We start from the raw sequence: 14,856 nt of genomic DNA, 5'->3' as shown, positions 1-14,856 counted from the left end.
CATGGGAAAAGATACCCTATCCCAAGTAAGGGTCAATACACAGAAAGCATGGGAAAAGATACCCTATCCCAAGTAAGGGACATTACACAGATAAAGCATGGGAGAAGATACCTTATCCCAAGTAAGGGTCGCTACACAGAAAAACATGGGAGAAGATACCTTATCCCAAGTAAGGGTCATTACACAGAAAAGCATGGGAAAAGATATCCTATTCCAAGTAAGGATCATTACACAGAAAAGCATGGGAAAAGATACCCTATCCCAAGTAAATGTCATTACACAGAAAAGCATGGGAAAAGATACCCTATCCCAAGTAAGGGTCATTACATACAAAAAGCATGGGAAAAGATACCCTATCCCAAGTAAGGGTCACTACACAGAAAAGCATGGGAAAAGATACCCTATCCCAGGTAAGGGTCATTACATAGAAAAAGCATGGGAAAAGATACCTTATCCCAAGTAAGGGTCGCTACACAGAAAAGCATGGGAAAAGATACCCTATCCCAAGTAAATGTCATTACACAGAAAGCATGGGAAAAGATACCCTATCCCAAGTAAATGTCATTACACAGAAAAGCATGGGAAAAGATACCCTATCCCAAGTAAGGGTCATTACACAGAAAAGCATGGGAAAATGTACTCAATCCCCAAGTAATGGACATTACAAAGAACAGCATTAGGAAAAAATTTCCAACCCCAATTAAGGGTCATTACATATAAAAGTATGTGAATAAGTTCCCTATCCCCATGTAATGGTCATTACATAAAAAAGAATGTAAAACAAGTACCCATCCCCAAGTAAGGGTCATTACGCAGAAAAGCATAGGAAAAAAGTACCCAGTGATTACATAATAATAACTGTATTATCGTTTTAATAAGTCATTAATTTTGTGCTGGTTGAAGATCAATTCTGCCTAAGAAATACACAAAAAAGCATATTTAGGTGAGTGGTTTTTTTTAGTGATTAATTATTGATCACTATAATTACCTGTCCAACAACAGGCATCATACTGCAAACAGCATAAACCCAGATCTGACAGTGCATAATATGTCAGCAGATATGTATCTGCTATTTGCTTGCAAAACAAGACACTTCCATTCTGTCATACCAACCTTTCAATTAGGAAGAATGTAAAAAAAAAAACAACTTTAATATTAAGGTAAATCGGAATGTAATATTTTGAATATTGACCTCAATCTAGGATATGCATTGACCTATTCTTTCTTATAAGTTGGTTCCAATTGCAAACAACAGAGACCCTGATCTGCCATTGCATAATGTTCCAGCAGATCAATTTCTTCTAATGATAATACCTGACAAAACTGCTTAGACCCGGTTATGCCAGTGCATTATGTGTCAGCACATCTGAGTCTATGAAGTTTGCAGGTAGATTTAACTTCTACATGAGTATACACAGAATATATATTCTGTCATTGGAGTGAGATACAAAATAAATCACACCCAAGAGAAAGGCAGGAATGAGGCTTACAATTAATTATTTTTTGCTCATTTCCAACTGGAAACATACTTTTATTTATTAATTTTCCAACACAAGAAGGCAGATCATTTGTGGAAAATACTAAAAACTATTGTCCAAATTTTTTTACTTTACATGAAAAACAAAAATAAGTTTACAAGAAAACCCTGTCATCAATCTTGTCCTTCAGCAGTAGAACTGCTACTGTAGAACACATTTCTTCCACATGGCTTTCTTAAAAGTCAAACCTGCATCCCATATGTACAGGAAAGAAAGAAAGAAATATTTTTCTTCTCATTCCACTGTGATGATTACTGTTTGTTCAACCCTGTAGACTAATAGGCACAGAAAATATCAACTTGCTGAAAACCCTGAAAATGCCACCAAGGTGTGAAAAAAATTTGTCAATAGTTATTTGACACCTGTATTATCAGTAACTCTCTTTCCTGACAGGAGCATCACATAGCTTGACAAGCCCACCCTCGCACAACTGATATGTTTTCGTATTCTTATCGAACTGCTATTATCTATCTAGACATTGTGGGAAGCAGACCCAGGGGATTTTCTAGGAGGGCTTGTTTTTGAGAAAATAGTGTTCATTTGGCTTCAAGTGTTCGATCTTATTAATTTTTGTTGCTGCTGAAAATTAGTATATTTTTTTACCAGACAAAAAGGGATGTGAATAAACATCCCAAATATCTTCTGGGTCTGTCCCTGTTCATGTACTGATAATGGTAGCAGGTGACTCGCTGTATGAGATTTGATCAACTTTATATTGCATTATTATGTAAAGCCTGTGTAAGCTAGGATGTCCTTACAAACAAGGAAAAATTGTAATGTTCTTGCATTTAACAACAGATACTGGAATATATTATCAATGGTAGTGTATAATTATTCATAAGTATATTTATCAGTAATGTGTACAGTAGTATATAATTAATCATTAGCTCATTACAGCTGTCTCGTGTACAGTAGTGTATAATTAATCATTAGTATATTACAGCTGTAATGCATACAGTAGTGTATAATTAATCAGTATTATATTACAGCTGTAAAGCATACAGTAGTGTATAATTAATCATTAGCTCATTACAGCTGTCCTGTGTACAGTAGTGTATAATTAATCATTAACTCATTACAGCTGTCCTGTGTACAGTAGTGTATAATTAATCATTAGCTCATTATAGCTGTCCTGTGTACAGTAGTATATAAATAATCATTAGCTCATTACAGCTGCCCTGCGTACAGTAGTGTATAATTAATCATTATTATATTACAACTGTACTGCATACAGTAGTGTATAATTAATCATTTGCACATTACAGCTGTAATATGTACAATGGTGTAAAATTAATTAGTGTATTACAGCTGTAATGCATACATTAGTGTATAATTAATTAGTGTATTACAGCTGTAATGCATACAGTAGCGAATAATTAAACATAAGCACATAGCAACCGAAGAGCTACAGGAACAAGGGCTTAACTTGACTGTAAACTTATTGGCATGGGATTTAATTTCCAGTTTAGTATTTGACAAATAAGAACTCCCAGTCTCACAAAATGAAATCTTTAAATACAAGATACTTTTTTTTTTTTTTCTGTTATAAATTTATGTAGTTTATATGATATTTTGGTATTTGTCTTTATGAATCACAATTAATACAAGTCTCTTAAAGAGACTGACATCTTAGAATTTCCAGGAATTTAAGACCATTTTGTTCCTTTCCACTTGAGTGCTGAAACCATCACTGATATTCTTCATCAACAACAAGAATTTCAAATAGCTGCTGTGGTGGATATACCGGATAGCAATTTTTTTTATTTATTTACGACTAACAAGAGACATCATAGGAAGTCTGGTGGAAAAATCAATGTGGACATGACTTTTTATTTTGTAGGAGTAATGGCTTGATTTTCAAGATGACTTCCATGTGGCCATATTGAATATCAGATTGGCACCATTATAATTTTAGACATCATAAGGGAGTCTTTTTTGAAAGTACAATATTAATATGACCAGCCATCTAGAAGAAGTCATTGTGGCCACCTTGGTAGTCTGATTAGCACCATTTTAGTTTATGACCAACTAGACACCATAATCAGTCTTTCAATGAAAACTCCATACTGATATGACCATTCATTCAAGACTAGTGATAACAAGATGGATGGCCACTCTGGTGGCCATACTGAAAGTCTAAACAGCACCCAAATAGACATCACAGGACAGGAAGTCATTCAGTAGAAACAATATGTTCATATGACCATCCATTCAGTAGTATTGAGAAAAAAATTAATGGGATGGCCATTTGGCCATATTGGATGTCTAAACAGCACCCGATTAGACATTATATGAAGTAATTCCATAGAAACCCTATGTTCATATGACCAACCATTCAGAAGAAGTGATAACAAGAGTTCAAGAAGGTCACTGTTCTGCCCATATTGTGCGTGCAGATGGTGCCATTTTCATTTAGTACCAACCAGACATAAGATTTTTGGATAAAATCCCACAGCAATATGACTTTCCATTCAGAACGAGTAGCAAGATGGCTGCCATATTAGACATTAGATTGGCACCATTTTCATTTAGGTTCAACTAGACATCATAAGAAGGCTTCTGGTGATAATCTCATGTCAATATGACTTTCCATTCAGGAGGGTAAAAACAGGATTTTCAAAAATGGCTACTTTGGTGGCCATATTATATATCAGATTCACAGGATTTTCATTTAGGTCCAACTAGACGTGATTATAAGTCTTTCAGTGAAAGCCTCATGCTGATATGCCAATCCAATCAGCAGGCCTCTGTCTGCATGGGTTCCAGTCTTAGGCTTGGCCAATGTGGATACATGAAAAAGACTGCCATAGCTTCCTATAGGGCAGTGGTTCTTTCTGGGGTTTTCCGACGTTCTTTCTCCACCATTTATACTGCCTGCTATATATATAGCCTATCTTGTGCTGAAAAATGGTGTTAAACCCCAAAACAACAACAACCATTCAGCTGGAGTGGCAAAAGAATGATTTTCAAAATGGCCAGTGTAGTGGCCATATTGGACAATAAATTAGCAGAACTATTTCACCACTTCTAATGGAACAAGTCAGTAGTTGGTAGACAGTGGCAGAAACTATTTCACCACTTCTATAGGAAAAAGACAGTAGCTGGTAGACAGTGGCAGAAAAGGTCCTGCTAACTGCAGTTTGCTCAGTAGACCATAGAGATCTGTGCTAGAATGAGAGGGATTGGTAGTGGAGGGAGGAAACTCACCAGAATGTTTTTCCATACCTTGGTTGTATTAAATATTTCATGAGATTTTCTATATATGCTAAAATATTAAGGTTAATTTACAATGGGAGAATGTCAATATATAATATTGTTATTTTTTGGTTTGGCACACTTAGGAGTGGGAATGGTTATCACTGGACTGGTGATTGGTCATTTCCCCATATTACATCTAAATAATAAAGGTACAATTAAAGGGAAGTAACTATTTAACAGACTCTTTAGAATACTCACAGGACTCTTCACACTGAAAACATGGCAGTAGTGATTGGCAGTCTCCACATCTCGTGTAATGTATGCAAAAAAGTTTAAGCTCTCAACATCTTGGCAGGCGCAGAAAATATTGCCAATTTCATGATCACAGATAACATGCTGAAAAAAAAAAGGGTATCTTATTTTACCTAAGGAAAGCAATTCATATATTCTTTTTGTCACATGTTACCTAACAGTGGTCACCTGCAGTACTGAATTTTTGAACAGCAATATTACATGTCTAAGATTTGTGCCCTTATCATGCAGGCAATATTACATGTCTAACATTTGTACTCCTTATCAAGCTAGCAACAATACATCTAAGATTAGTATTCCTATTACGCTAGCAACATTACATGTCTAAGATTTGTACCCTTATCAAGCTAGCAACATTACAAGTCTAAAATTTGTACCCTTATTATGCTAGCAAGATTACAAGTCTAAAATTTGTACCCTTATCATGCTAGCAATAACACATGTCTAAGATTTGTACCCTTATCATGCTAGCAATAACACATGTCTAAGATTTGTACCCTTATCATGCAGGAAATATTTCCTGTCTAAGATTTGTACCCTTATTATGCAGGCAATATTACATATCTAAGATTTGTACCCTTATCATGCTAACAACATTACATGTCTAAGATTTGTACCCTTACCATACTAGCAACATTGCATATCTAAGATTTGTACCCTTATTGTGCAGGCAATATTACATGTCTAAGATTTGTACCCTTATTATGCAGGCAATATTACATATCTAAGATTTGTACCCTTATTGTGCAGGCAATATTACATGTCTAAGATTTGTACCCTTATCATGCTAACAACATTACATATCTCAGATTTGTACCCTTATCATGCTAACAACATTACATGTCTAAGATCTGTACCCTTATTATGCAGGCAATATTACATGTCTAAGATTTGTACCCTTATTATGCAAGCAATATTACATGTCTATGATCTGTACCCTTATTATGCAGGCAATATTACATGTCTAAGATTTGTACCCTTATCATGCTAACAACATTACATGTCTAAGATCTGTACCCTTATTATGCAGGCAATATTACATGTCTAAGATTTGTACCCTTATTATGCAAGCAATATTACATGTCTCAGATTTGTACCCTTATTATGTTTCCTGTCTTGTCTGCATCAGAATAGACAAATGGCAAAATTATTGTCAACAATCACAAAATGTACAAGTTTCTTAAGTCTGTGACTTCTTTTTCTTCAAGCACAAGTGATAAAATAATCAGATGATTCAGAATTCTACATTCTTGAAGTTAGTTTCAAATCTGACAAGTTTTATTATCCTTGTGATGTCTCCTTCCAATCTAACCTTAAGATGCCCTTCATGTTGCCAGCACTCTAAACTTGTGTCTCTTTACAATTTGACCTTAAGATGCCCTTCATGTTGCCAGCACTCTAAACTTGTGTCTCTTTACAATTTGACCTTAAGATGCCATTCATGTTGCCAGCACTCTGAACTTGTCTCCTTACAATTTGACCTTAAGATGCCCTTCATGTTGCCAGCACTCTAAACTTGTGTCTCTTTACAATTTGACCTTAAGATGCCTTTCATGTTGCCAGCACTCTAAACTTGTGTCTCTTTACAATTTGACCTTAAGATGCCCTTCATGTTGCCAGCACTCCAAACTTCTGCCTCTTTACAATTTGACCTTAAGATGCCCTTCATGTTGCCAACACTCTAAACTTGTGTCTCTTTACAATTTGACCTTAAGATGCCATTCATGTTGCCAGCACTCTGAACTTGTGTCTCTTTACAATTTGACTTAAGATTCCCATCATGTTGCCAGCACTCTAAACTTGGGTCTCTTTACAATTTGACCTTAAGATGCCCTTCATGTTGCCAGCACTCTAAACTTGTGTCAAAAGATGACTTTGAATACAGCCAAATATTTTCATTCAAATTCCTTATAGTAGGTTACCAAGCCAATATGCTTTTTTATTATAGTAAATCTAATAGGAGCCACTCACTTGAAACTGACCTATCGCCACTTGTCAATTATGCTGATCAATTAACCAATCAGCAAATGTAAATTAGACACACCTCCAGGCATTGTTTACATCCATCATTTTCCTCCAACAAGCTGCTTGTGGCCATAATGAAATGATTATGATAAGTATTTACAATTTTTGCTCTGATCTGTTGATTTCTAGATTGATACAGGTGAATAGAAGTCAGTGTGAGCCTTGTAATTCTGACTGTTGATATCCAGATTGTCTAAATGGAGGAATTAGATATAATCCTTTCCCAAAACAAAGACAAAATTGTGATGGATAAAGACTTTTTTGTGGTCGCGTGTATGATTAGCTGAATATGGAAACAATTCATGGCAATTACAACATGTTTGCATAAAAAGTATGTGGAAAGCATGTCCTGTCAACAGCTTGAAGGAAGAAAAAAAGAACTGAAATTGAAAAATATATGTAAAAATTAAAAATAAATATTTCTAGAATATGGGTGGAGAAACCCCCATGATGTATATTATTTTTTTTTGGTATAGGAAGCACTGAACCCCAAACTGCATTATTTAAAAATTTACATTTTAATGTTTGATTGTCCCAAAAACAATGAGTTATCGTCTCGATCTTTCAGACATTTGAGTGACTCATTGACTTTCTCATTGGGCTGAAGAAGGGATGTGGATCCAAAAATGTAATATTAAAAAATACAAAAGCAATGGTTTCCGATAATTATCATCTGATATCATTAAGCATGCATTTACATGTTTCCATCAAAAGACATCATTGATCAAAATTCCATCTGACAACCACAGTAGAACTTTAAAATTGGTATCTACAATAGCATATTTCTAAACAGTTATTATTTACAATTTTGTTTTTAATTTTGAATTAATTTCCTTCCAAGGTAGCATAAACATACACCAAATAATATTAATAAGGATAAGATTATATACTAAATACATTAGCATCTTTTGCAGTGAATTTCCGTGTAAATGAATAAGTTCTTGAGTAGATTTAAAATCGGTTTTTATTAATTACTGAAATAAAACACTTAGATTACTATACAAACTTGAACTACAAATATAAATATTGTCTACTGCAGTGTAATTTATGCTACTTTGAAATTTTACACTTTTAAGAATAATACAAATCATTTTCAATAAACATTCCACTTAAACTAAAACATATTTCTTTGCCAAATACTGCATGTTTGTCAGAGATTAACAGGGCATCATGTCACGTGATTTGGTAGGTAGAGCAATCAATCATCTCACATAAGGTCAATTGCCATTCATGTTTGCTATCATGCTCAAACTGTTGGATTCAATTTGCCTTTTTGGACCATTTGTACAAAAAGTCATCCTCAAGTTACTAATTTCATGAGTCTGAATTTGGTTTACTGCTATTTTTGTTTCTGCTACATAAAATGGAATGAACCTGGAGCAAGTGACCAAATTTTAAAATATTTTCTCAGAAACCATCTGTAAATACTGATCAAAGCCATTGTCCCTACCCATCCAAATTAGGAATATTCCACAGCTTCTAGAAATTTAATTTGGTAACCTCTGCCAATTTATTGACACTGCTTAATCACAGTCTTGTTAGGAGTAATCAGGAGAACAAACATATTTGGTCTGGATGCACATTATACTATGACAGGTTAGGAACTCTGTTTCAATTTTACCAGACTTATATATGGTATTAAATTTTCTTACATTTCATCTGCATATGTTTTGTTAGATCTGCAAAGTGAAATATAACTTCATGCCGTGTGTCACTGATAGGGGTCTTTATCTGACAAACATATATTCTAAATGTCATCCTGCAAAGCGTTGAAAAAGACCCCTGCAATAACTATAGTTCAAAAGATGTTGGCCTCAAATATCTTTTAAACAATGACTTCCTTTGCAGAGTGGTCTTAATCTGCAGGTAAAGTTCCCACTTAAGTACACCATATCAGCTCAACATAACAAAAATACCAAGAAAAACAAAATTTACAATTTTTTTTCATTCTTTCTCGTAAGTGTGATTCACAAGCTGAAAGATTGATCAGCATTTCGGACATTCATTTAGCAGACGGAGTTACCTACTTTTCATCAATGACAGTGTTCAGTAATATATATTACCATAAATTAATATCCAAGAAAATTATTTCTTAGACTTCCTCAGAAACTACAATTTTCAGCAACAAAGCAAAATGTTATATTCCAAATCAGAAATCAATCAATAATTTCAATGAATAATTGGAAAAGGAACCCCTGAAGATGAATTTTTGTTGCCAACAGCCCTACAACAGATTCAAATGATCTCAATGTCGTCTCACAGACAGACAAAATGTCAGGGATGCACGTGTTTTTGAACAGGTAGGCAGGCTACTTTTTTAAAGTTACAATCATTTGTCAATTTTCTACTGGCTTGAATTAGTTAATGAAAGAAAAAGTCTGTGCTTTCATGTGAAGTTCATTTTCTTATACTATTGCAGGCAAGAGAAAACACTAATTTTTGAGTTAAAACAGTATACTTTATGTATTTGCCAATAAGATAAGTCACAATGCAAACTGCACAGACCCAGATATGCTGTTGTATAATGTGCCAGAAGATCTGGGTCTGTGCGGTTAAGAGTAATCAGCAGAACAAATAAAATAGGCCCTGATCTGCAGGCACATTATGCGATGGCAGATCAGGATCTATGTTGTTTGCAGTTGAACTTGACTTATAGGCAAGTAAATACAGTAGTTTAAAAAGATATTCCTACATTAAATACTTTCAAAAATGTTTTCCTTCTTAATATATATATATATTTTTTTTTACTTCATCATCAAATCATGAAAAGTACAATAAAATTGGGTGTTGATGTAAAGGGGCATAGCCACTGGGTGTTGATGTAAGGGGCACAGCTGCTTCAGACTTGTTTTTGGAACAGGCTTTTTTATTTCACTCTCCTGGGTTCATTTCTTTTACAAGAAATCGCTAAAATCTGTACACTGTACACTGTAAAATCTATACACTGTACACTGTAAAATCTGTACACTGGGTCACTGATCTGGCAACTCCAACATCAAATTTGGAAATCAGCAGAGACAGGACTACTATATTACGTAAAGGCAGATATCGCTGTAATTTTTACATGTCAAACATAATGCGGAAAATGACAGTACAATACATATTGCAATATACTGGGAAAATCTGTGGATAGTGTACTTGTACCTTTCTTAATGTCATCACTATGGATATGCAGCACTTGTCTAACATTTCATGGAGGGTGAATCAGTCTGAGGCACGTGAGACTGGGTACAGTTTAATATGCATTTCTCAATCTGTATTTCTCAATTCTGGCTATATTGGTAAATATGTTACAAGTACGATGAGCTACACGAAACCGGGTACTGTTTAATATGCATTTCTCAATTCTGGCTATATCGGTAAATATGGTTCATGTACGATGAGCTAATACCGGCGCTGTTTCTATTTGTATAAAAATACACAATTCCAGTCTGGAAAGTAATCATACAAACCTTAACTCTGAGCATATTTTAATACAATGACTGCTAAGAAATTGTAATTAGCGTAAGTCCAGATTTACAGTGGATTCCAATACAAATATAGTGACCAGTTTAGAGAGATGAAGGCTTGTAGTAAGACCAAAAACATTGCTTCCAGCCCAACATGCATATGATGTCATTATTTGGGGGTGGGGGAGTTGCCCTACCATATTTAGCTTTTCCATGTCATTAATTTGCAAACAGATTGAAGAGCTGATGTTATTCAGGTGTGTTGTGTCTATTTCTAGGAAATTGTTCATATACATAATTATCACCTGTCTCAAAATGCCTGTAATCTCTAGCATACTAAATGATGACAAAATGTGGACAAATGTGGGCAGTAAAGTTTGTTGTCCCACCAGCAAATATTACCTCGAAAGTACCAAATGACAAGGTTATCAATCAATTCTTTCTTGGGAGGAGTTCTTTAAAATTGCTGCCAGATGAGTGCCTTTTTTGTTTGGCACTAGATAATACAAGACATTTCAGGCTGCATATGCAACAGGTGGGATATTATGTGCAGTTCAATGACTTTCTCACATCTTTTGGAAATAGTTTTAGGGCTTTAGAACAAGAGACATTAACAAAATCACAAATTCATGAAAATGCATACGAATAACCTATTGTGTTCATGAGATAAATGCATCAACTTAAGCCAGCAAAAATGAAATGTTGGTCACAGTGACCTTTCTAGTGTCAGTTTTGTACTAAGTATGTGTAAGTGCCCAGTTTAATGATTTGAGCAAGAACACTAAAAATTTAAAATTTAATCAAAGTCATTGAAATCTGAAATATGGGTCATATTGAGCTGCTTTAAAGATGAGGGTGCAGCACTCAACAAAATGCATCCTCTAACCAAGTTTCATGATACCATGGATAGCAGTATTATACAATAAAACAGAGTGATCATTATTACCTTAATGTAAAACTCAAGCCAGTAAAAAATTACATGTATGTCACAATAACCTTTTGTTGTAAGGGTAATAGGGATATATTAAATCACCCAGCTTGATGATTCTGGCATGAACAGTGCTTGAGACTGAACCCATTACAGTGAAGCATGAGATACTGGACACAGTGACTCATTTTGTGACGAGTGTGTAGTACTGATCATGAATCACACTACACTGAGATGAGTGTGTAGTACTGATCATGAATCACACTACACTGAGATGAGTGTGTAGTACTGATCATGAATCACACTACACTGAGATGAGTGTGTAGCACTGATCATGAATCACTACACTGAGATAAGTGTGTAATTACTGATCATGAATCACACTACACTGAGATGAGTGTGTAGCACTAATCATGAATCATACTACACTGAGATGAGTGTGTAGTAATGATCATGAATCACACTACACTGAGATGAGTGTGTAGTACTGATCATGAATCACACTACACTGAGATGAGTGTGTAGCACTAATCATGAATCACACTACACTGAGATGAGTGTGTAGCACTGATCCTGAATCACACTACAATGAGATGAGTGTGTAGTACTGATCATGAATCACACTACACTGAGATGAGGGTTTAGTACTCATCAAGCTGCATTTACTCACTGAGTTTCATCATTCCAGATAAAACAGTATGTACACAGTGGGCAAAAAACCCTGCAGAAACTTAACCAAGGACGTACGACTAATGTACATCTACAAATTTAGCCCCCCTCCACTGGGGTTAGCTGCTATAAATTACACTATTGCCTAGGACCTAGGAAAAGAGAATGGTCGACATTCAGTGTATGTATATGCTTTTATCTGTACCAATGCCAACACCAATACAAATGCCAATGCCAATTCCAATGCCAACACCAATACCAACACTAATGCCATGGGTAGTACTGTAACAAAAGTTTACCCTTACTTTACAGAGGTGAGCTAAATATTTCTTTCGCATCAGTCATATATACGACTATATCTTTTCCAAAGTCAAATTGGCCTAAATTAATATTATAATAATGGCAGTCTGTCAAATAAACCATCAACTGTAACAGATTTGTTTGTTAAGACTTGTTTGGGTCATTACAGTCTTTGATATAGACCTTTGCCAGACCTCTCTGTGTCACGTGAGAGTCTGGCTGAATGAAGCCAGCAGTTAGTCTTTGTCATGTCCAGTTAGACAATCAACCGTAGCAGGCAGGTCTTATTAGGAATGCCTCTTCTTTTTCCAAAGTGTCTTCATCAATCATCAATATCTTACCTTTGATTTAGCATCAATGAACTTCACTCCTTTAAAGGAGATGGATAACATGATGGATGGAACCTTGGATATCACATCGGATGATTTCTACAATAAAAAGAGGTAGATGAAAATTTAATTGACACAGGATAATTTTCATAGGAAGTGTCCATTATTTTCATGTATCGGAAGTCTTCAGGTCAAAATGATGTTCAAAAACCTGAGAAAGTTCCTATGAGAAATGAAATGAAACTAATTAGGAAACTAATTAAAGCTGCTGGAACTCTTCCTTCATAACTCTGTGACAGCTACAGAGTATACCATATTGATGTGAGGTCCCATTAAAATGAAGTGCATTACACTATACATAATTTTAGTATTAAATAAATTTCAATCCATGACCAAACTTGTATTATAACAGGAACTGTATTATAATGAAGGGTATTATATTATGGGAGTGCTGTATTTTGATTTAAAATATATTTTATTTCATCAAAATTAAATACATTCATTTCTAGGAATTATTAGCATGATCATTTGTTATAAAATAAAGATGATATTATGACTTGTGGTTTGACAAATAAACAAAACTATTGTCATGAATGATTGCAGTGGATGCTTTAAAGTAGACACCTACAATTAATAGTCCTTAATGGGTATGTATTGTTATGAATGATTGCAGTGAATGCTTTAAAGTAGACACCTACAATTAATAGTCCTTAATGGGTATGTATTGTTATGAATGATTGCAGTGGATGCTTTAAAGTAGACACCTACAATTAATAGTCCTTAATGGATATGTATTGTTATGAATGATTGCAGTGGATCCTTTAAAGTAGACACCTACAATTAATAGTCCTATATGGGTACGTATTGTTATGAATGATTGCAGTGGATGCTTTAAAGTAGACACCTACAAAGGATTTAGCAGGTTGTAGCACTTGTCAGTGAATGTCAGATTTTTAAGAATTTTCCTTGAAAGAGAAAAGATGTCAAGAAAATGTTGAATTCTGCGCTAATGTAAAGTAATATCAGGCAAGCATATAACAGTCACAAAATGATAATAAGCAATCAAGAAATGTGTTCATAGAACACATATGATCCCACCACAGTGCTTACGAGGGGGCTTAATATGACCTAAATGCAGAACATCACCAGGTAGACAAGCATTCAGAAAGGTAGACAAGGGGCATTAAAGGTCTAACACATTCTTGATAAAACAAACAAAAAATCTAACAAGTCCAGCAACAGAACGAATGATCAATGAGACATGCAATCGTGGATTGTAACAGAAAAGTAAAAGTCAGGACGCTGTAATGGAAAAAAAAACTCTCTCTTCAGCACTGTTGAGAGTCTTCATTATCCACCAGGTAAACGGCTAAAATATTGAAAGTAAGTTTTGTTTGATCTTGCAATCATGTTGATTCATGTTTCACCGAACCTCCGTAAATTGACATTCTATGATTTTAATATGGACAAGCTCCTGTAGAGCATGCCCATCTCTTAAGTTATCACTTACATACAAGAAAGTCTGGTTCTAAACTGCCTGGCAAAATGAAGGTCATGGCATGGTCAAACATCTACATGAGACTATATTGCAAAAACCTCTTTGAAAACACAATAAAAGGCAACAAAAAAATGATTACAAAATATAATTTGTAATAGCAGCGGACAATTGCTATAGCTAAAAAAAAATATTTATTATACATTTCATATAGAGAAATGGAAGTGGGAGAAAAATGATGTTGCCACAGTGGCGATACCATTATTTATCAACACAGTAGTGATATCACTTTTGGAACTACTTTATTTTTCCATTAAGAAGGATATTTGCCCTTATGTGTGTTATTCATCCTCACTCCCTCCACATGACGATGTAAACAACTTAAAATGTGCCATAAAGAATGCCTAAAAATGAACTCCAGGAAGCAAAAGTAGACTTCACATATTAACATTTTTATATTTAATTTTCTATACGACTCCTGGAAACTGTTAGTGACTGTTGCAATGTGTCACCCATACAGCATTGTATACTTGCAATACTTTACAACAGATATCATATATTTTTAGAAAAAAACCTTGTAATGAAATAAATAAGATTTTGAAGCAAGCAAAAT

General features: G+C 34.7%; 1 protein-coding gene across 5 annotated transcripts in view; it reads right to left on the bottom strand.

The window, feature by feature from the left end:
* Positions 1 to 14,856, bottom strand: part of LOC149784853 (uncharacterized) — a 404,070-nt gene that overhangs the window by 85,811 nt on the left and 303,403 nt on the right. For all 5 annotated transcript variants that reach the window (XM_089978427.1, XM_089978423.1, XM_089978426.1 and 2 more), the window contains 2 exons: positions 12,761 to 12,847; positions 4,995 to 5,132 (listed from right to left, as the gene is read on the bottom strand). In XM_089978427.1, coding sequence (XP_089834553.1) covers positions 4,995 to 5,132; positions 12,761 to 12,847 — 225 coding nt within the window. The remainder of the gene's footprint in view (positions 1 to 4,994; positions 5,133 to 12,760; positions 12,848 to 14,856) is intronic.

The sequence above is a fragment of the Sinohyriopsis cumingii genome, chromosome 13 (genome assembly GCF_028554795.1).
Source record: "Sinohyriopsis cumingii isolate HCF-2022 chromosome 13, ASM2855479v2, whole genome shotgun sequence".
Taxonomy (NCBI): domain Eukaryota; kingdom Metazoa; phylum Mollusca; class Bivalvia; order Unionida; family Unionidae; genus Sinohyriopsis; species Sinohyriopsis cumingii.
The sequence above is the reverse complement of the archived record's forward strand: the minus strand, read 5'-3'. Positions and strand labels throughout refer to the sequence as shown.